The sequence below is a fragment of the Lepidochelys kempii genome, chromosome 6, assembly GCF_965140285.1.
Source record: "Lepidochelys kempii isolate rLepKem1 chromosome 6, rLepKem1.hap1, whole genome shotgun sequence".
NCBI classification, from domain to species: Eukaryota; Metazoa; Chordata; order Testudines; family Cheloniidae; genus Lepidochelys; species Lepidochelys kempii.
Window position 1 is genome coordinate 17397105 of NC_136385.1, and position 20368 is coordinate 17417472.

General features: G+C 44.3%; 2 protein-coding genes and 1 long non-coding RNA gene across 8 annotated transcripts in view; 2 read left to right on the forward strand and 1 right to left on the reverse strand.

Annotated features, from left to right (window-relative positions):
• Positions 1-1246: 1246 nt before the first annotated feature.
• Positions 1247-4819, reverse strand: LOC140912503 (uncharacterized). Its single transcript, XR_012159296.2, has 2 exons — positions 4258-4819; positions 1247-1473 (listed from the first exon to the last, which is right to left on the reverse strand). It is a non-coding gene; the product is annotated as an uncharacterized LOC140912503 (long non-coding RNA).
• A 7684-nt stretch (positions 4820-12503) lies between these two features.
• On the forward strand, positions 12504-17964 carry LOC140912506 (NACHT, LRR and PYD domains-containing protein 3-like). The gene is made up of 3 exons (XM_073346991.1): positions 12504-12557; positions 14469-14764; positions 16798-17964. Exons 2-3 carry the CDS (start codon positions 14503-14505, stop codon positions 17961-17963), a joined length of 1428 nt encoding a protein of 475 aa, XP_073203092.1. The 5' UTR covers positions 12504-12557; positions 14469-14502; the 3' UTR covers position 17964.
• Positions 17965-18046: 82 nt separating this feature from the next.
• Positions 18047-20368, forward strand: part of LOC140912505 (NACHT, LRR and PYD domains-containing protein 3) — a 36485-nt gene continuing 34163 nt past the window's right edge. For all 6 annotated transcript variants that reach the window (XR_012159298.2, XR_012159299.2, XM_073346986.2 and 3 more), the window contains exon 1: positions 18047-18765. Coding sequence is in view for 4 of the 6 variants with exons in the window: in XM_073346986.2 (XP_073203087.1) it covers positions 18284-18765 (482 nt within the window). In the remaining 2 variants the exon portion in view is untranslated. The remainder of the gene's footprint in view (positions 18766-20368) is intronic.

The following is a 20368-nucleotide window of genomic DNA, read 5'->3' on the forward strand; positions in this document are numbered from 1 at the left end:
AAGACTTCTCCCAAACCTCATTCCGAAGACACCCTCACTATGTACTGCCACTTCTCATGATTTAGTCTATGATGTACAGGTAAGGAGCAAATAACCATGCTTAGGAATATATTTTCTATCATATTTCAGGGTTGGGCTAAGTAGAGGGCTTTTAAAAATAAGGTAGAACCGCACTAGTTGATGCTGACAAAGAGCCACTGCAAAGTAGAGAGTAATGGAGCAACCATCATAAAGCAAAGTTAATGTATCACTTGGCAGTTTAGATTTAATTGCAATACTTCATTGCTTCAAGAGAGAATTAGGAACCTATTGAGCTCAGGAGACCTCATTACAGCCCTTTCAATAGTGTGGAGAGAAGGCTAGGTTTGGTGTGAGATAGGGATGCGGGGGAAACCACAGAAGTGGGTTAGGGAGTTTCCCCTATCCTAGTGAGCCATGGGCTTTTATTGTATTAACCTTTTCAAATAACTGGTAGGCTCCCTAGACATGATATTCACTGAAGAAACTAATCCCTGTTTGAATGTGATTAGGTTGTAATGATAGAAGCGTTACTGTCCCCTTTTTGAATTACCCTTGCAATCGGCTTCCCTGGAACAGCCTTGGCTGTGTTTGCTTGGCACTAATTCTCCCAGTTCCCCATTAGCTATTTTGGGGGCGTGGGGGAGAAACGACATGTGGCTTATATCCACAAAAGTATTTAGACTCCTAACTTCCACTGATATCAGTGCAAGTTAGGATCCTACATAACGTTGTGGATCTGGGCCAATGGGCCTGATTTTTCAGGTATGCAGAGCATCTACAACAGCTAAAGTCTGCGAACTATGGATGTGCAGCACCCCTGAGAAGCAGCCCCTGCTTAACAGCTTTCCAGTCCCCCTGAACCGTGAGTGGCCATGTAGCATATTCTTGCCAGTATCTGCTCTGTTGCAGTTCCATGACTGGGCCTGCACCTTGAGTGCATTTGAGTGTAGTAAGTTGCTTCCTAACCTTGTTCATCATGGACTTGACTTAAGACTACACTGTAAAGTTGGTGAGTGGGGATGCATGAAATGTCCGGCTTAAGAGGAAAATCAAAAGCTCCCTAGTCAGAGTTTGCTGTAAGAGGAGAAAATTTGTATTGCAATAGCACCTATAGGCCTCCATCAGGACTGGGTCCTGTTGTGCTGGGTGTAGTACAGATTAGGGTCTACCCTAACCAGCAGATACAATCCAATTCTTCTACCCAAACAAAGACCTGCTCAGCCCATTATGTTTTTTCATGGTGTTTTAATTATAAAATCCTCAAAGGTCAGATTGCCATGAAGGGGTTTGTTCAATAGTCTCCTCTTCCCATTCTCCTAAACTAGGCTGCATGCAGCTTCCCCCTGTCTCTCACTCGCTAGGCTTGTGCTTGTAGTCCTCCATGTGTGCCAGAATCCAGCCCGATGGGATCAGGACGGTTGCAAACATCACAATCAGCGCAATGGCTTGATCCTGCCAATGGGAGAGAAACCAGAGGTCATATAGGGTCTTCTGCAGCCGCCCATGTGTCATGGATCATTATAGAGATGGGACATAATCTTATTGGGATTTAGGGGTTCAAACTGTAATGAGCCTGTGTAGCTGGTTCCAGTGGGTCTACATTCTGTGTGCACCCCAAACTCCTACTGACTTCAGTCAGAAGTTTGGGTGTGCAGGCAATGTGGGAACAGGTTCGCAGCCTCGGCCTACTAGAGAGATGGGGAGGGGAGGAGGAGCTATGGGTAAATGCACTCATTCCCACTAGCTCTAGACTAAATGTGGTTTGATACGTCAATTTATTTCTGTCACTGCATGTTTGTGTATTTCTGCATCTCGGTTTGGGCATGAAAATCAAAGTAACCCAGCTCCCTAGTTCAGATCCTGTCATTAGCTGGGACCTGGTTTGGAACAACATGGCTCGTAAGCACCTGCTTTGAAAAACAGGGCTCCTCCCAGCTCCCCCTGCTGGCATAGAGCCAAGCTTCCCTGTTCTAGTTTGGTTAGTTCCCATAGTTCAAGAAATCCCAGGCCATAAAATTCATCCTACGCAGGCAGGGCTCGGTCTAATGTCTCCGCAAGGTTCCAGGTGTAGGACGTATTCAAAACAACCCAGCAATAACTGCTCACTCTCAGCCTTCCAAGGTCACTGATCAGTGCCATGAGCCCGCCAGCTCCTCAAATTCAGCAAGAAGGTCGCGGGCTGCACATAATGCATTCCCGAAGGGCACAGTGACAATCAGTCTGACTTTCAAATCACTTTGAGGTGCCCAGAACAGTAGCAATGGCCTGGACAAAGTTTCACCTAGCAACAAGTTATTTGCGCTGGCTGCAAACAGTCTTAAGTTAACTGTACATACAGCTGTCATACATTAACCCCTTGTGCTCTGTTCCTGAAAGCAAAGCATATTAATAAACTAAAATTTTGGATCAAAGTCTGAGGCTCTTATTCGATTTTTATTTAGACCTTACTCTGGCAAAGCTTCTCGGAGGCTCCTGAGTAAGGAATGGGGAACTGAGTAGCAAGTCAGCGCCTCAGGATTGGACTCTCTTGAGTTTAGTATAGGCCCATACCCCCCTGCTCACACATAATCTCTTGGAAAAGGAGAAGAAAGCAGGAAAACAACAGGGGATTCTGCACAGCTACACGTTGACGGTAGCAGATTCAATTTCAACTGGGGAAATTCCCATTTTAAAGGCTTGACTAAAATGGGGGTTGGTTTGGAGGCAAGGAGAGGCAATCTGACAGAGAGAGGGAGGGGTTAGACAGTATCTATACAAATAAAAACAAAACAAGAGTAGAGTGAAGCAAACTGCGACACAACCTCTTATGAGACACCCAGATGCCCTTTCACTAGATCTCAGTAGGCGGTTGCAGTATGCCCCCCCTTGCCCCGCCCCCAACAAGGGGAATATTTTTTATAGCCAGAATGAGACAGTGTCTTTCCATAAGACTTTTTTTTTTTTAAACTTTCTTTTTATTATTGGCCCCTCGAGAAAGAGGCGCCCACGTTCACCTCTGAACATGGCACTCCTGGCAGGCTCCACAAACCAAGGAGCTGGGTTATTTTAATGGAAGGAACAGAGTTTAGTTTCTGCCACTGTCTGTTTAAAGTGACGCCATAAGTCTGCCTGCAGGTGACTGATATCCCCTGTTTCCTGGTACGTGTAACCAATCTGACCAACAATGGATTCTGACTTAACCACTGTCACAGCCTCCAAAGAGGGTTCTTTTTTTAACCCGGTAGATGCCAGACAGATTCAAGTTGAGTAAAAAGTAGAGAGAGATTTTTGTGTCCGTTCACACAGTTTGTCCCTGATCCCTCAGTGAGCTCCATGTAGGCAGATCCCTGCATCTGTGCAATGTTCCATTGATTTTAGTATCACACATGGAGATCTCTACAGGATCAGAGGCCTTTGTTTGGGGCCTTCACCTTACCAACTATGCAAAGCAGTTCACAAAGCAGGGAATTGCCTCTGCAGGGAAAGAACATTTCCTATCAAAATCAGGAGCAGCACTAGCTTCTGTGATGGCCCTGAGTGGAGCAGAGATGGGCCCAAGCCACACAGTGCAGGTCTGGACCCCACTCTCCCTGCGATTAGAAGTGGGATTGTGGCTTGGCCTGTTATAGACTCAGGCCTGCTGGGCATTCGCACCCAAAGCTGAACGTCTCTGCCCTGCCCACTGGTGTAAGCACAAGATGAAAAGAGGCCTTTTCTGTCATTTGACCGATGAGAGAAGAAAGTAGAGTATAAAGAAAAATAACCCCTGGGAATCAAAGAGAGTCAACCTCAGTTACAGCCATGCAGCCCCATTGACTTCAGAGCGGTCACTGAGAGCAGAATTTGATCCATCATGTGACTTGATTGGCCATTTGTAAGAAAAGGATTGGTTTTATTCCTGAGTGAAACTCATCATTTCCCTCTTTCTTTATACTTTTACTTTCACTTCCAAATGAAATTCAACAAATGGAAAAACATGAGTCGCAGCTTCTCCTATCCCCACCCCAAGGAACACTCACTTAAGTTTCTCCTTTTCTTAAAAAAAGTGTCAGTATTTAACTTTCTCCCTGCATTATTTATATTTTCCTTTCCAGCAGAGCCCCTTTTTGCTATCACACACAGGAGATACTTGCCATTTTAGGAGATCCCAATGCTATCAGCTATATTTGTAATCAGTTTTGAGTGCCCAGAACACAATAAACTGCTACATTTACTATAACAGATTATCACTATTCCCTTAAACAAAAGGTTACTCACAGCTGGAGTGACAATCTCCTCTGGTGGTCCAGAAACAATATTTGCTCTGGGAACAATCTGCTTCCTCACTGTTGCATTAAGCAACCTGAATGCACGTTGAAAACCCAACATGGCCCTTCTACTGTGTTCTCTTCCAATCCAGACTCCGTACCCTTTGTAGGGAGAGTAGGTAGTCCCAGCCTGTGGGCTGTGAGGCTGCAGCTGTCTGTGTCACAAGTTCCTTGTGTGAAGGCAGTTTAAGATTTGCAAGTTTTTGCTCTGGTGCCAGATGTCAAAATGATAAACAAGTTCAGTTGCTTCATGCCTGCAGAATTAATTTGGCTCTGATTGGCTGGGGAGTTGCTTGGTCACACCCTCCTATAAGAAGAGGCAGCCACTTATGGTTTCCTAATTTTAGTACAGGGGGACTTCTGGATGACAGTGTCTGAACTTGCTTGATTTGTGAGTTTGCTTGTGTGAGATTAGTGCTATTTCACAGCTGAAAGGGGGACAATAAAGGCTGCATGATGGAAACATTCAAGTGCATCGGAGCGGACTTTTGAAAAACAGCTCTCTGAGGGAGAGATCTGCTTAAGGAATTTGATCTAGAGCAATAGAATAAAGCCCTTTTAAATTAGCATCAGAAAACAGAATTAGTGTTTCTGAAGAAAGAGTGTAGTCTAGTGATTAAAGTGGGGAGACGAGGAGTCAGGAAACCTGAGTTCTCTTCCTGGCTTTGCCATTGGTGTGTTGTGTGACTCTGGGTAACCGAGTCTCAGTTTCCCCCTTTGTAAAATGGGGATAATCCTACCTGCCTTACGGGGTGGTGTGATGTTTGACCAATGTTTGTAAGGTGCTTGGAGCTCCTCAGAGGAACGGCACCAGAGTTAGCATGGTTCAGATGGGAAAAAGCAATAGAAAACTGGCCTGATCTACGGATGAAATATATTGCTTGTGTGCCAAACCCAAAGATGGTCCACAACACAGTGGAGCTCTCTGAAACAAACCCCTCTGTTAGGAGCACATCGTAGTGGGTTGTGTCTGAAACCTGACTTCCGTAAATGAGTCAACAGGAGGGAGTTAACCGAGCACACACTGCAGGTACTGTTTTTAGGAGGGGCGAGTGGATCCAGGGAAATGAGTGCTTCGCTGTCGACCACAGAGAACGCTGAACCTGAACCCATCCTCCTCCAGCCTGCACTGCTGGGCTAGGCCCCAGAGTGCAGGGGCTTTGGAGCCTTCAGCAAGGCCGTTGCTGAGTCTCTTCTCGTGTGGCGCTGTGGGAAGACGGTTGTAGTATAACCTGGTGACACAATAATCTCCCCGATGGTCCTGCAACCCTGGACGTGCTGTAGTGAATGTGCACTGTTGGGGGTCAGTCAGCAGCTTTTAACGTGGCTGGTGGGGAGGGCTCGGATTTCTGCCCAGCCCCAGTTTTTATGGCCAGGAGCACATAGCGACCCAGGCTTTAGGTGATGGATTCCCCCACCATTTTCCTTCCCGCCCTGCTGCAGATCAGAACCGTTTGCTTTAACGACCTGAGCTGCTGCCAGGGGAGCTGCAGGACCGCCCTTCCTCTCGCATTCCCTGCAGCTGAACTTTGCTTCCCCTCGGCCTTGCCAGCACTCTTGATGTTTGTACGATGAACAGGCACTTTCAGAACTGGAGCTGGGTAAACAAGGACTAGTCAGAAATCCAAAGTCCAAGGCTGATCCTTTACTCACAGGAAAGCCTGTGTCCAGGATGCTGCTGTCACTCCCTCTGGCTTACCCTGAATTTCTTCTCCTTTTCCATGTTTCATGGTTAAAAAGTGGGTTTTGTGCTGGACTTGAGAAATCCTGTGCTCACGGAAAGGGCACAGCCTAGAGGCAGTGGCAATCTAAGCTCCTCCCCTCACTGCTCCAGAACTGTGCTGAGCTGCTTGGTGGGCTGAGAGAGTTGTTCAGTTTCCAGACCGGTTGTATCCTCGCCTGCGAGCGCCAGCCGTGCTGGGTATTATGTAGCCACATGAACAGCGCTCCATTAGGAAAAACTGAGCCCATGAACTCATTCCTATTGGCCCAAACCCAACCACTGGCTGGTTACCGCTACTGGTCATTAGTGTGACCTAGAGGTTTTCCTCTCTTTCAGACCCCTCTTTCCCTGAATTGCCTCTGAGCAGGGACAGGATCCCCGGAGCCATAATGGTGGTCACCACTAGCCATTCCATGTATCGGGTTCCTACCCTTATATGTGTTGGGTTTGCATTTCACAGTAGTGAAACAGTCAGGCTTGAAACTAAGTGATGTTCTCTGCTGAGATTCAGTGATGGCTCCCTGCGTGTATGGGGCATTGCTCATTGTCCGTGCTATCCCCTTCCCCGCTGGCACCCTCCCCATCAAACTCCTGTCTAATGGGAGCTCAGACTGGAATGGAACTCTGGTTACTGATCTGGAAAAGCACTGCTTCGTTAATCACATTGAGCCAGGCTGTGCTAGTGATGTCAGGGTCGATCCCACGCTGGCCCCCCAACCTACCTGCAGAAGTCACTGCAAGGGGAGGTAAGTTCCCCAGGCTCTAGCCTAGCCCCTGCACAATTTTAGGATTAGGAAAGGAAGCTATAAACTCAAAGATCATCTCTGAGAAAGGAGAACAGTGCCCCTGTAACTTTCAAAGGCCAGAAGTGCATATGATTATTAGACAATCCAGTCTTCTCCTCCCCACTCCAAACAGCCAGGTGTTAAAACATGTCAGGGTAAAAAACAGCCCTGTCTGTTAGGTGCTGACAATCCACAGAGCTCTCCCCTCTGGGCTCAAGAATGCAGCGTGTTTTCTATTACCTTCCCTTACCCTCTGCTCTGCACAGCTCCTCCATTAATAGCTGCTAGGAGTCCAGTTATGATTTCATGATATCTCTGTCTCTGCAGTTTGTGGGACATGTTTGTACATTGTCTTTGGAGGGAGAAGGAGAGCTGCTGCTTTCATAGAGTGGTCACTGGAAGGCTCAGCTTGACACCCTATAAATAGTACGCACAGATAGATTAGAATAGAGAGCTGGTTAAAATGATTTTGCATTGAAGAATGCAGTTTCATTGAAATGTTTGGTAAAAACAGTTCAATTTCAACTATATTTTCAGTATTTCAGTGAAAAATACTCAAACTGAAACGAAACAAAATCTGTAATTTAGTTTTTCATGTAAATTTTCATTTCAGTTTATTTTTTGAAAAACAAAACAACAAACATTTCAATTTGAAATGAGATGAAAATTTTCATTTAATTTTTTTGTTGAAAAATCAAGATTGTCTGGAAGATTTTATTAACAAAATTGTTTTGTTTCAAAATTTTCTCTGCAATAAAATAGGATTTTTTTTAAACCAACGCTAACAGATGAGTGTATTGTCCTTGAGCTAGCAATGCTGTTGGAATGAGAGCTCTTTGGTTCCCTCTACAGGTGAAAACAATGAGGAGTGCTTGTGGCACCTTAGAGACTAACACATTTATTTGGGCATAAGCTTTTGTAGGCTAAAACCCACTTCATCAGACGCATGGAGTGAAAAATACAGAATGCAGTATAAATATTGCAGCACATGAAAAGATGGGAGTAGCCTTACCAAGTGGGGGGTCAGTGCTAACAAGGCCAATTCAATTAAGGTGGAAGTGGCCTATTCTCAACAGTTGACAAGAAGGTGTGAGTATCAGCAGAGGGGAAAATTACTTTTTGTAGTGACCATCCACTCCCAGTCTTTATTCAGGCCTAATTTGATGGTGTCCAGTTTGCAAATTAATTCCAGTTCTGCAGTTTCTCGTTGGATTCCTCGTTGTTTTTGTTGATACAGACTAACATGGCTACCACTGAAACCTGCCTACTGGTGAAGGTGAAGTGAATTGAGACTTTGTTCCTACGTGTTGGTGGATACAATTGCATATCTTAGAAGAGTTCCAGAGATTGCCCAAAGCTGTACCATCCAGAGTTTCCCTCTGTTCCACACTCATAAACAGCATTACAGAATGCTAGTTAATTGGAGATGAGTGAAAGGGGGTGCAAGTGTGAGACTTCATGGATGTTATTCAAGGGGGAAAGTGAGCCACTCTAATCTAGAAGTTAGTGGTCTCAGACTAGGTAACCGGGCCCAAAGCAGACAACCAGGTTCTAATTAAAATCTAATTGTTTGGATTCTGGTCATGTGTCTTTGGTGGCTCATTTGGTATTTGCTTTAGGCTGGTGGAGTGGTGGTAGAGAACCAGAAAAGAGCTGGTAACTGAGCTCCGTGTAAGAGCAAACTGGAAGAAACCAACATCAGTGGGCTGGAGTAAATCCACAGCAAAGGGGATCTGCTGCATCCATTTGAGTTAGATGGGGATAGATTTAAGGATGAGGCATTGCTGGTGCTTTGCTGTGAACTAGAATTGAGGCTAGTTGGGCACAACCCAGATGATCAATTAGTTTGGTGATTGATTTGTTTGGTTACCCAGAATAAGTGTTCCCCATTTACCAAGACTCCATGTGTGGATGTGAAGGGAAGAAAAACAGCATTGATGGTGACTAGGGTAATTATATTTGAACTTCCAAGAGCGGTACATGTGAGTATGGTTGTAGATGGGGCTCAAATGTTTTATTTATCTAAAAAGAACTTTTAAATCTGACCCTTGCTACTGAGATTAGGATTCCAATACTGGATTGTCCATTCACAGGGAGCTGATCTGAATTCTCACTATATACTCCTACCTGCAATTAACCTCTCTATACCCACCCATGTTGATAATTCATCTCCACTCTGGCCTCCCAGCACCTTTGGCTAATCTATTCCTAGCCACCCTCCTTCTCTGGACATGCACTTCTCCTACATATCTTTCAATACAATACATCAAAAAACCCTTTCATACAATAGTAGTAGGAGGGGCTAATAATCCAATTTTACCATTTATGTTATGAGGCGCTGTATATTTGATTCGTTCAGATATTCTATAATGTGTATTTTTGGCCTGATCCTGAAGCACATTGAGTCCTCTCTACTCCCACTGACTTCATTTGGAGTTGAGGATACTCAGCATCTCTCAGCATTGGGCCCTTGTAAATGGGAATGTATGGATCTGTCTGTGGGTTTTGTTAGCAGCAGCTCAGACACTGGAGGTGGAGTTCCCAGAAGAGCAGACAAAAGCCAGAGCCCTTCCTGCCAATAGATAAAAGCCTAAATTTTCCCTTCAAGTTCTTCCTGTCTGTCTAGTCCACCTAGACTGAGCTCATCTCTGTGGCAGGTGAGTTAGTACAGTGGGGGCCTGAGCCAAAGTCCATAGAAATCAGTTGGTGTCTTTCCATTGACTTCACTGGGTTTTAGATTCATTCTACTTTGGGGGGAAAAATGGGTTCTCTAACAGTGGCAAAGATGGGTGGGGAAATTGACAATCATCCAATGATTCCTCTGTGGATGGTGGTTACAGCGGCTGCGTTCAGTCCTGACCCCTGGCGATGAAAGGGGTATGGCGTACGGTGGCTCAGTTACGGACTGTTACAGTGGGATGGGTGATCAGCAGCATACATGGTTGGGTCATGTTCCAGTGGCCAGCAGACTGATGCCCATGCCACAGAAACCACTGTTATAACTGGCATTAACTGCCCCGCTTTTTAACATTCTCCACACAAAGAGCAGGGATGGGATGGGATGGAGGTGCATAATGAGCTGTTCTTTAACTCCTTTAATGTCCAGGTCATTGCTGGGGAAAACACATGGTGTCGTGGAGAAATTGTATGGTCCATTCTGGTGTGGGACTAATTCTGTAGATGAACAATAGGTCTTCGGTCACCCATCTTGTTAATCTGGCACTTTTCACCACCACTAAATTCACTTACATACATGGCTTGTGGTCCTCATCCCCAGTAATTAGAACTCAGGTGATAATATGCTCATGTCTCAAGCCATAGTCCTTATCTGTGAGGGGCAGGGACTTCCATTTACTATATGTCTGCATTGTGCTCAGCACGATGGGGCCAAAAGCTGCCTGGTTTCTAGGCACTACCACACCATAAACATAAAATAATAAAAGCAGGCGTGACGTTGCACTCCACATTCTTTGTGGAAATATGCTTATGAATATGACATAACTGGAATATGCTTTATGCAAAATGCTTCACGGAACATATAAGTGGAAAGGTTACAATTTATTGAATGTGTGTATCCTATTTGTATGCATGTATCGTTTCTGTATCTGAAATTAGGAATATTGACCTGTGTATCTGTATTTCATATTTGCTTCTTTGGGTCTCTCCCAACGCTGCAGGAGATGCTCATGCAGCATTTTAAGTGTAAATGTGCCCTGAGTGACTCAGTTAAACTGATCAGGAAAATCTTCCTAACTGTGGGAACAGTAGAACAATTGAACAGCCTGCCTAGGGAGGATCTTCACTGGGAGTTTTCAAAAGGAGACTGGATAGCCACCTGTCTTGGATGGTCTAGACAAAACAAATCCTGCAGCTTGGCAGGGGGTTTGTCAAGGTTCCTTCCCCACTCTGAACTCTAGGGTACAGATGTGGGGACCTGCATGAAAACCTCCTAAGCTTACTTTTACTAGCTTAGGTTAAAACTTCCCCAAGGTACAAACTATTTTACCCTTTGACTTCCACTGCCACCACCAAACTTTATCTGGATTCCTGAAAAAACATAGTTTGGAAACGTCTTTCCCCCCAAAATCCTCCCAACCCTTGCACCCCACTTCCTGGGGACGGTTTGGTAAAAATCCTCACCAATTTGCATAGGTGACCACAGACCCAAACCCTTGGATCTTAGAACAATGAAAAAGCATTCAGTTTTCTTACAAGAAGACTTTTAATAGAAGTAAAGGAATCACCTCTGTAAAATCAGGATAGTAGATACCTTACCTTACAGGGTAATTAGATTCAAAACATAGAGAATCCCTCTAGGCAAAACCTTTAAGTTACAAAAAAGACACACAGACAGGAATATTCATTCTATTCAGCACAGCTCTTCTCTCAGCCATTTAAAGAAATCATAATCTAACACATAGCTAGCTAGATTACTTACTAAGTTCTAAGACTCCATTCCTGTTCTGTCCCCGGCAAAAGCATCACACAGACAGACACAGACCCTTTGTTTTTCTCCCTCCTCCCAGCTTTTGAAAGTATCTTGTCTCCTCATTGGTCATTTTGGTCAGGTGCCAGCAAGGTTACCTTTAGCTTCTTAACCCTTTACATGTGAGAGGATTTTTCCGCTGGCCAGGAGGGATTTTAAAGGGGTTTACCCTTCCCTTTATATTTATGACAGGGTTAGACTAGTCGACCCTGCAGGCCCCTCTAACTCAATGATTCTATGACCTAACCCCCAGTGCAGACCGTGCTAAGTTGATAGGAGAATTCACCTGTTGACCTAGCTGCTGCCTCTTGGGGTTCATTATAGATTGTGGTGGTGAACCATAAATCCAGTGGTCCTTATTGAGTCCATGATCTTTTTGGTGTCTAGCACAGTTATGAATTTAAGCTCCCAGGCTCATCTTTGAAGGTATTGTGCAGGTTTCCTTTGAGGATGAGGACTGAGAGGTCAGCTACAGAGTGATCGCTTGGGCTCATTTCAACAGTTTGTAACCCACTAGGGTGACCAGATAGAAAGTGTGAAAAATCAGGACGGGGGCGGGGGGGAATAGGCGCCAATATAAGAAAAAGCCTTGAATATCAGGACTGTCCCTATAAAATCAGGACATCTGGTCACTCTATAACCCACTAATCCTCCTTTGTCCTAGGACTGCAGAAATGTTAACTGCCCATTACACCTTGAGTAAGCTCTTGCAACGTGTTAACTCCTTATGTGTTCCACCTTGTATTTAGCTGCGATATCTTTCTCAGAGCTGAAGAGCAGCTCCGTGTAAGCTCAAAAGCTTGTCTTTTACCAATAAAAGATATTACCTCACCCACCTTGTCTCTCTGATATCCTAGGACAAACACAGCCATGTCACTGCAAACACCTATTTCTTTTCACACTTCAGTTTTCCCCATTATTTTAGCTGCAGTTCTTTATCATTTCTAGGGCAGTGCTACTTATCAGTCACTAGTGTAGAGATTGTGAGCCACACATCAAATCCTATTTGTTCCCCTTCTTAAATAAGGTGGATCTTAGGGGCTGGCAGGGTTTTGGTCAGGTCCTTCTCCAATTAAAGTACCATGGGGTTGTGCTATAGAGTAAGTCCTCCAGACGTGTAGAGGTGCCCCGCTTCCTGCATACATGCAGTCTCTGTGATGCTTCCTGCAGGCTTGATTCTCAGCTGATGCATTTCCTTCCATGCAGTAAACAAAAAGAAACCCTCCGAGGACACGGCTGTGGCTGGCTTTGCAGGGGTGGGCAAACTTTTTGGCCCAAGGGCCACATCTGGGTGGGGAAATTGCATGCAGGGTCATGAATGTAGGGCTGGGGCAGGGGGTTGGGGTGTGGGAGGGGGTGCGGTGTGCAGGGAGCGGGGTGGGGCAGGGGGTTGGGGTGTGGGAGGGGGTGCGGTGTGCAGGGAGGGGGGTGGGGCAGGGGGTTGGGGTGTGGGAGGGGGTGCGGTGTGCAGGGAGGGGGTGGGGCAGGGGGTTGGGGTGTGGGAGGGGGTGCGGTGTGCAGGGAGGGGGGTGGGGCAGGGGGTTGGGGTGTGGGAGGGGGTGCGGTGTGCAGGGAGGGGGGTGGGGCAGGGGGTTGGGGTGTGGGAGGGGGTGCGGTGTGCAGGGAGGGGGGTGGGGCAGGGGGTTGGGGTGTGGGAGGGGGTGCGGTGTGCAGGGAGGGGGCTCAGGGCAGGGGGTTGGGGTGCAGGATGCAGGAGGGGGCAGTGGCGCACACCGGGGCTAGGGCAGGCCCCACGCCGCTCCCAGAAGCGGCCGGCACCATGTCCCTGAGGCCCCTGGGGGAGGGGGGTGGGCAGAGGGCTCCATACACTGCCCTCCCCTGCGGGTACCTCCCCCAAAGCTCCCATTGGCTGCGGTTCCCTGTTCCTGGCCAATGGGAGCTGCAGGGGGCAGTGCCTGCAGGTGAGGGTAGCGCATGGAGCCCTCTGCCCACCCCCCTCCCCCAGGGGCCGCAGGGAGGTGGTGACAGCCGCTTCCAGCAGCGGTGTGGGGCCCAAGGTGCCATGGGGGTGGCAGTCTAAGGGAGGGATAGCTCAGTAGTTTGAGCATTGGCCTGTTAAACTCAGGGTTGTGAGTTCAATCCTTGAGGGGGCCATTTAGGGATCTGGGCAAAAAAATTGGGGATTGGTCCTGCTTTGAGCAGGGGGTTGGACTAGATGACCTCCTGAGGTCCCGTCCAACCCTGATATTCTATGATCTATCTCGTGGGCCAGATCCGGCCTGCGGGCCGTAGTTTGCACCCCAGCGCTACAGAGTAGTAGAAAGTTTGTTGCCTCATTTCTGTACGTAGCTCCTGTTCGTAATCCAGGGTTTACCTTGACATCACTCTGCTCATCAGTAAGATATGACCTGGTACCATGAGTTGTCGGCACAGCGTATTGGACCAGAGAGAGATAACGTAGCAATGGTAGCAAACGGCATGTGCAACTGCAAGTAATGTCCCCACCCACCCTGAGAATCGGGGGAAATGCTGAATGTACCTGGAAAAGGTTCAAACAGCATTTCAAACTGAGGAGGGGTTGAGGGAGGTGGGGCCACAGTCCGGACACCGGGACCCCTTCTGAGTGTGGGCCTGGTGCCATGGAGCCACTGGTGTCGGGGTAAACCCCATACTGCTTAACTCCACACCTCCCTTTCTTTGTCATTTTAAAGCTTTCTCATACCCCAAAATACAAGCCAGTAATCAACAACTGAAAATAAAATTCATCTCCTTCAGAACTATTTAGATTAATCTTAACCCTTGAGTCAAACTTTCTGCCCTAGGTCAACTGTGTTAATGCTTGGGTTTGGTGACAGACATTATTTTGTTGCTACTTAATTTTTTAATTTCAGCATTTTCCTTTGTCCCTCCCTAACTCTGGCCAATGCGCCCTGCTCCCAGCTGGGACCCCCATCCTACTGCTCTTGCCAGAACCCTATTGATTTGGGGAGAAATTTGAAAACTGGGAAAGCCTGATTTTAGTGGAAATCAGGATTTTCAGAATACTCCTTCCCCAAAATCAATAGAGTTCTGACCAGCATGGGTGGGCGAGGGGTCCAGCTATAGTGGGGCTGACTTCCTGGCTGGGTGTACAGGTTAGCCTATGTGAACAACAAAGTGTGTGATCTTCAAGTAATTTAATTATCATCCTCTATCTATGGTTTCAGATTATTTCTAGAGTCCTCAACCCAAGCAAAGGAAATGGATGAACTCCTTCTAAATGCTCTGGAGAATCTCTCAGAGGAAGACCTTAAAAAATTAAAATTAAAATTATGCTATACTGACTATGAAGGCAAAGGGACTATCTCCAAAAATCAGCTGGACAAGGCTGCTCATGTCACAGATCTTGTGCAACTCTTGATAGAATTCTATAGTGAAGATGCAGTGGATGCAACTTTATATTTTTTTGACAAAATGTGTGTGAGAGATTCTGCTGCTCGACTCAGAAAGGCTATAGAGAAAGGTAAGCAAACCTAAAGTTATTGCAGCTTTTGAATCTTTTCCTTTTGGCTGATTGTGTATGCACAAACCAAGGAAGTAGAAACCTATGTGGGAGAGATGTGAGCCCAATTCTGCTCAGTTGCACTGATGTAAACAGACTAAATCCACTTTCTTTATTATGACTTTTAATCCCTATGGAGCTGGGCAAGACCTAAACAGGTGCCCTAAAGGTGAAAGGCTCATTAGTTGATTGGCAATGCCCTAGAGCATCCAGTCTTCTAGATAAGCTAATGTTATACCTTTGAGAATAAAAGCTTGTTTTCTAGAAATATACATTTAAGTCAAATTTGGATTCTTTTGGAGCGTACACAGTCAACGTCTTCCATTCTCTGGACACACAAGCAAAATTTCCTATGCACAGCTCTCTATCTCCTGAAAACAGAGTCTATAATCAACAGTCACAGCCTATTTGTAATAGGACTGCTTCCATTAAGCAAAATGCAAGCACTAAAAATACATCACCACGAATTTTAAAACATTAACATTTACTTTTAAATACAATGTTTTTCAATATATGATCTTTCCAGCAATTGTTCCAAGCCCCTTGCTCTTTTTTAAAAACTACATATTTATTGTTATGGCAAGTGCCACTGTTCCTGGAAGAAGGGATTGCCCTGCATGCTGTGTGACCACCTCTGTTCCAGGGCTGGTGCTTTATTTACACACACATGTTACACTTACAGTTTACCCAGACTCCATATCACTGATTTCTTCTCCTTATGGGAAGCCACCTTGCAAGACCCTGAACATCTGCTACTGCTCCGTAGAAGGGCAATGCTGGTGTCAGAAAAAAGAGCAAAAATTTTCATATGTATTCCACTCACCCCACCTCACATCATCATCAGGCTTTTACACCCTCAGTCTTTGAATCTGCAGCCCAGATCTCTTCCATGTTTCATAGAATCATAGAATAACAGGGTTAGAAGGGATCTCAGGAGGTCATCTAGTCCAACGCCCTGCTCAAAGCAGGACCAATCCCCAATCAAATCATCCCTAGGAGTTTGCCCTAGGAGTAACTGGCAGTGGAAAAACATGCTGTTATCCTCTGTGTGAACAAGCCCAAACAGGGAGAAAATACACACGCTGTCACTGGGTTACATGAGTATTTGTGAGACAGTATTGGAGTGATGGGCACCTGTGTTCCTGGTTTCTTTTCCTGGCTCTGTGAGCACAGTGTTGTCTAATAGTTACAGACAGTATCACCAAGTGTAATACCCTGGTGGTCATCTGTGGGGATTGAACACCAGACCTCTGGATATAAATGTATGAACCTTCACCACTTCAGCTAAAGGGTCAGTCTTTTTTGGATGAAGGTAGTAGCACTCATATATCTCTACATGTGGTCTCACCACTAGGAGGGTGATACAGAGCTACTCTGTTACACAAACACATACCTTGGTTAAATTCTTCTGGAAGTCACTGTGACAAAGTGGATGAGACTTGGGTCTATTGGATACCTGGTTTCTGTGCCTAGTCCTTCCTGAAGTGGCCTTGTGCAAGCTCTTGGGTGTCTTATCTGTAAAGTCTGGGAATGATTATTACCTCCCCTAAGTAGCTGTCTGAGGCCATAGACCTACTAACAACAGTTGGGGAAGGGCTAGGACTAGAACTCAGAGTGGCTTGACTTGCACCTCCATGGGCCTTATGCTTGCTTGTGTGAGACTTTTCCTTCCCTATCCCCTTACGTTTTCACTTGTGATTGACGGGTTTCACCTTACAGGTGGCTGCATTTCAATGGTAGTTGAAAGGATTAATTCCTGTATATTTTCCCCAATTCAGCAAAACACTTGTATATGCACATATATAACTTTAAGCTAGGGCTGCAGAATCTGGAACATAGGTAAGTGATTTGAGATCCTCTAGGATAAAAGGTACTATATACATTTTATGTACTCTTATTATTATGGTTTAAATAGAAAAATATTAATGTGTTAAAATTAAGCTCTCAGCTTCTAGTTCATTGTTTGTTTGTAATGCTTCTTGTCACTGATTTAGATTACAGGGTGAAGTATAAAGAACATATTAAAAAACAGTACCAGTTAATAAAAGAAAGGAACTCTCGTCGTGGTGAGAATGTGAATCTAAGCAAAATATATACAAAATTGACTATTATAAGCAAGCTTCGTTGCAAAAAGGAGAGAGAACATGAAATAATGGCCTCCGGATGGAAACATGCAAAAATCATGACTGAACGAGCTCGCTCTTCTGTTACCATGAACTCTTTATTTGATTCTGATGAAAATGGACAAACACCACAAATTGTTGTTCTGCAGGGAGCTGCAGGTATTGGAAAAACAATGACTGCAAAAAAGATCATGTTAGACTGGGCTTCTGGAGATGTGTATGAGAACAGATTTGCTTACATTTTCTACATAAATTGTAGAGAAATAAACTATGGAAGTAAGTCAGGAACAGTGATTGACTTAATTACTAAAAATTGTCCTGACAGAAATGTACCAATTAAAGAGATTTTGTTCAATCAAGAAAAACTTCTCTTCATAATTGATGGTTTTGATGAGCTGAGGTTTTCCTTTGATCAAAAGGAAGATAGTCTGGGCACAGATCCCAGGAAGGAGATGCCAGTGGAAGATACGTTGAGCAGTTTATTTAGGAAAAAGTTGCTTCCTAAATCCTACTTAATTATCACTACGAGACCCACTGCTCTGGAGAAACTCCAACAATGTATGGCGTGTTCACGCTATGCAGAGATACTGGGATTTTCTGAAGACGACAGGAAGGAATATTTCCACAAGTTCTTTGGGAATAATATTGATGCAACAAAAGCCTTTGATTTTGTGAAACAAAACGAGATGCTTTTCACCATGTGCTTTGTCCCCATTGTGTGTTGGATCACCTGCACGGTTATGAAACAACAGCTGGAGGCAGGTATAGATTTTGCACAAAATTCGAAAACACTCACCGCTGTGTGTATGCTTTTCTTATACAGTTTATTAGAGCCACACGGCCACAGTCGAAACCAAAACATGCAAGATAATCTGAAGAAACTTTGTTCCTTGGCTGCAGATGGAATTTGGAAACAGAAAATACTGTTTGGGGAGGAAGAAATAAAGGAGTACGGTTTAGATAAATTCTACTCAAGTTGCAGTGGGGGAGGTTTAGATTGGATATTAGGAAAAACTTTTTCACTAAGAGGGTGGTGAAACACTGGAATGCGTTACCTAGGGAGGTGGTAGAATCTCCTTCCTTAGAGGTTTTTAAGGTCAGGCTTGACAAAGCCCTGGCTGGGATGATTTAACTGGGAATTGGTCCTGCTTTGAGCAGGGGGTTGGACTAGATGACCTTCTGGGGTCCCTTCCAACCCTGATATTCTATGATTCTATGATTCTAATCTCTCCCCCTCTTTCTGAATGAGAGTGTTTTTAAAAGGGACATTGATTGTGTCTGTGTCTACAGCTTCATTCACTTAAGCTTTCAAGAGTTTTTTGCTGATTTGTTTTATGTACTGGAGGAAGATGAACAAATGAAATATACAGTGACTCCCAACAGAGATGCAAAACTGTTGTTAGAAAACTATGGAAAATCTGGAAATTATTTAATGTTAACAGTGCGATTTCTGTTTGGGCTCTTAAATGAAGAGATAATGAAGGACATCGAGAAAAAAATTGGCTTGAAGATTTCACCTAAAATAAAGCCAGATTTACTGAAATGGGTAAAACCAAAAAAATTGTCATTTTCCTCATTGCACGATGAGCTGACTTATAAGCTTGAAGAGTTTCACTGTTTGTACGAGATCCAAGAAGAAAGTTTTGTGAAAAGTGCTTTGGATCATTTCACCGAAATAGATATATATAATTACCCTTTAACCCAAATGGATCAAATGGTTATTTCATTCTTTGTAAAGAGTTGTCCTACACTGAAGTCACTTTGGCTGTCTGTATGTAAATTTGGAGTTGAAGACAAGAATGAAGAATTAACCCCACCACCAGCTAAGCGGTTATGTCTGTAAGTATTAGCTGACTGCCACCAATTGTTTGTAAAATTTCTTTAATAGTGAAACCTGTTTCTTTCTTGTTTTAATAATTCTCAAATGGCTTACGTGACCCACAAACAAAACACCAATTCTAATTTCAGAAAGTTAGTGACATGATTGTGGAGGCTTCCCTGGGTGTTAGTATCAACAAAAGCGCACTGATCCTATAAGCAGACCCCAATACTCGTGGAACATCCTTTAAACCCACTGGAGGGTGGAAGGGGGAAGAAGGGGTAACTACTGTGTGTAAGAGTCCATTTCTATGGACCAGTCTGCAGCATTGGGGCCAAAGTTACCTTACTCTTTTGCCTGACACTTTTTTTGTCTTTGCCCTCTTAGTAACTATTTCATTTTCCATATACATACCACATACCTGATAAGATAGCTAGCAATGGGCAGGTTGTACTAGTCTAAAGAAATATGACCGTTAATGCTGAGATTTATTTATTGAACCTGATTCTTATTTACATTAAGGCCACTTTACATCACTGTGGTAAAGGATATACTACCCTTACACTCAAAGTGAGGGGAATAAGTGGACTTAGTTTAAATGGGAATGGGGCATATTCTCTATGCTTTAATATTGACAGTAGTGTTACTTTTGCTAGCTGAAAGGCATAACTAGTCCTCCGCTTTTGTTTCAGGTACACTGTGTGCCTGATATATAATTCAGTACAATAAAAGTAGAACAGGTTTAGAATACTTTTCTGAAATGTGGCATGCTGGCTGACACCACAAACTTTTGTGGCCAGAAAAGATTTTTTTAAAAGCTATAAAGATGCCTGAAAATGTCTAAGAATTAGTTTCTTCCATCTATAAATCTAATAACTGATACAAAGCTATGACATTAAATGTACATATAGCATTTTATATTTTCCAAAAACTTCATCAAGATGCATGAGTATATTTTCTTACAACACAAACGAAAACCCAGATCTGACTAAGTCAGGGCACGGGGGTGGTGGCAACAGAAGTATTACTCCCCGCCAAAACATACCAATTTCCCAAGGCTACAGAGATCTAAAAAACAATTAAAATCTTTAGAGTGTGGGTATACATGAATTGTTTCTTTAAATCTATAATAGGACGCCAGCCGCAGGGCACTGGGAGAAGTTCCAGCCGAACATCTACAGTGAAGCAGAAAAAGACAGTAGCGGTGGGAATAATGTTCTGTTTTGTTCTTTTTTCAATGTGAAAAGAGAGTCATTCTTTCTTTCTGTGATTCTCTAGCTCTGTCATATGACATGGTGTCATTGACTATCCAATCAAAGCCTACCTTTTATGGACTATGTAAAGGTGTTTCTCATTAGTGAGGTGTATTTTCATGCCTTGTATCAATTTTCAGCTCCCAGCTGTTTCAGTGCTAAAGCTAGCTTAAAAACACTCTCCATGCATTTTTAAATATTGGGATGTAAAAGATCGGCAGTCTTTGCCTGAGAACCCTATCTTTTAACAGGAGTTGATCCAAGTGGAAGTTTTTAAGTATTGACTCAGTGTTGCAAGTATCTGACTAATAATAATACTGTTCTCTTCCATCACCATATATATACATACATATATATATATATTTTTAAA

Excerpts from the sequence above, each read along its gene's own strand:
- LOC140912506 (XM_073346991.1), top strand. The coding sequence starts at position 14,503 with ATGGATGAACTCCTTCTAAATGCTCTGGAGAATCTCTCAGAGGAAGAC. Across the intron at positions 14,765-16,797 it reads CAGAAAGGCTATAGAGAAAG|ATTACAGGGTGAAGTATAAA; the intron begins GTAAGCAAACCT and ends TCACTGATTTAG.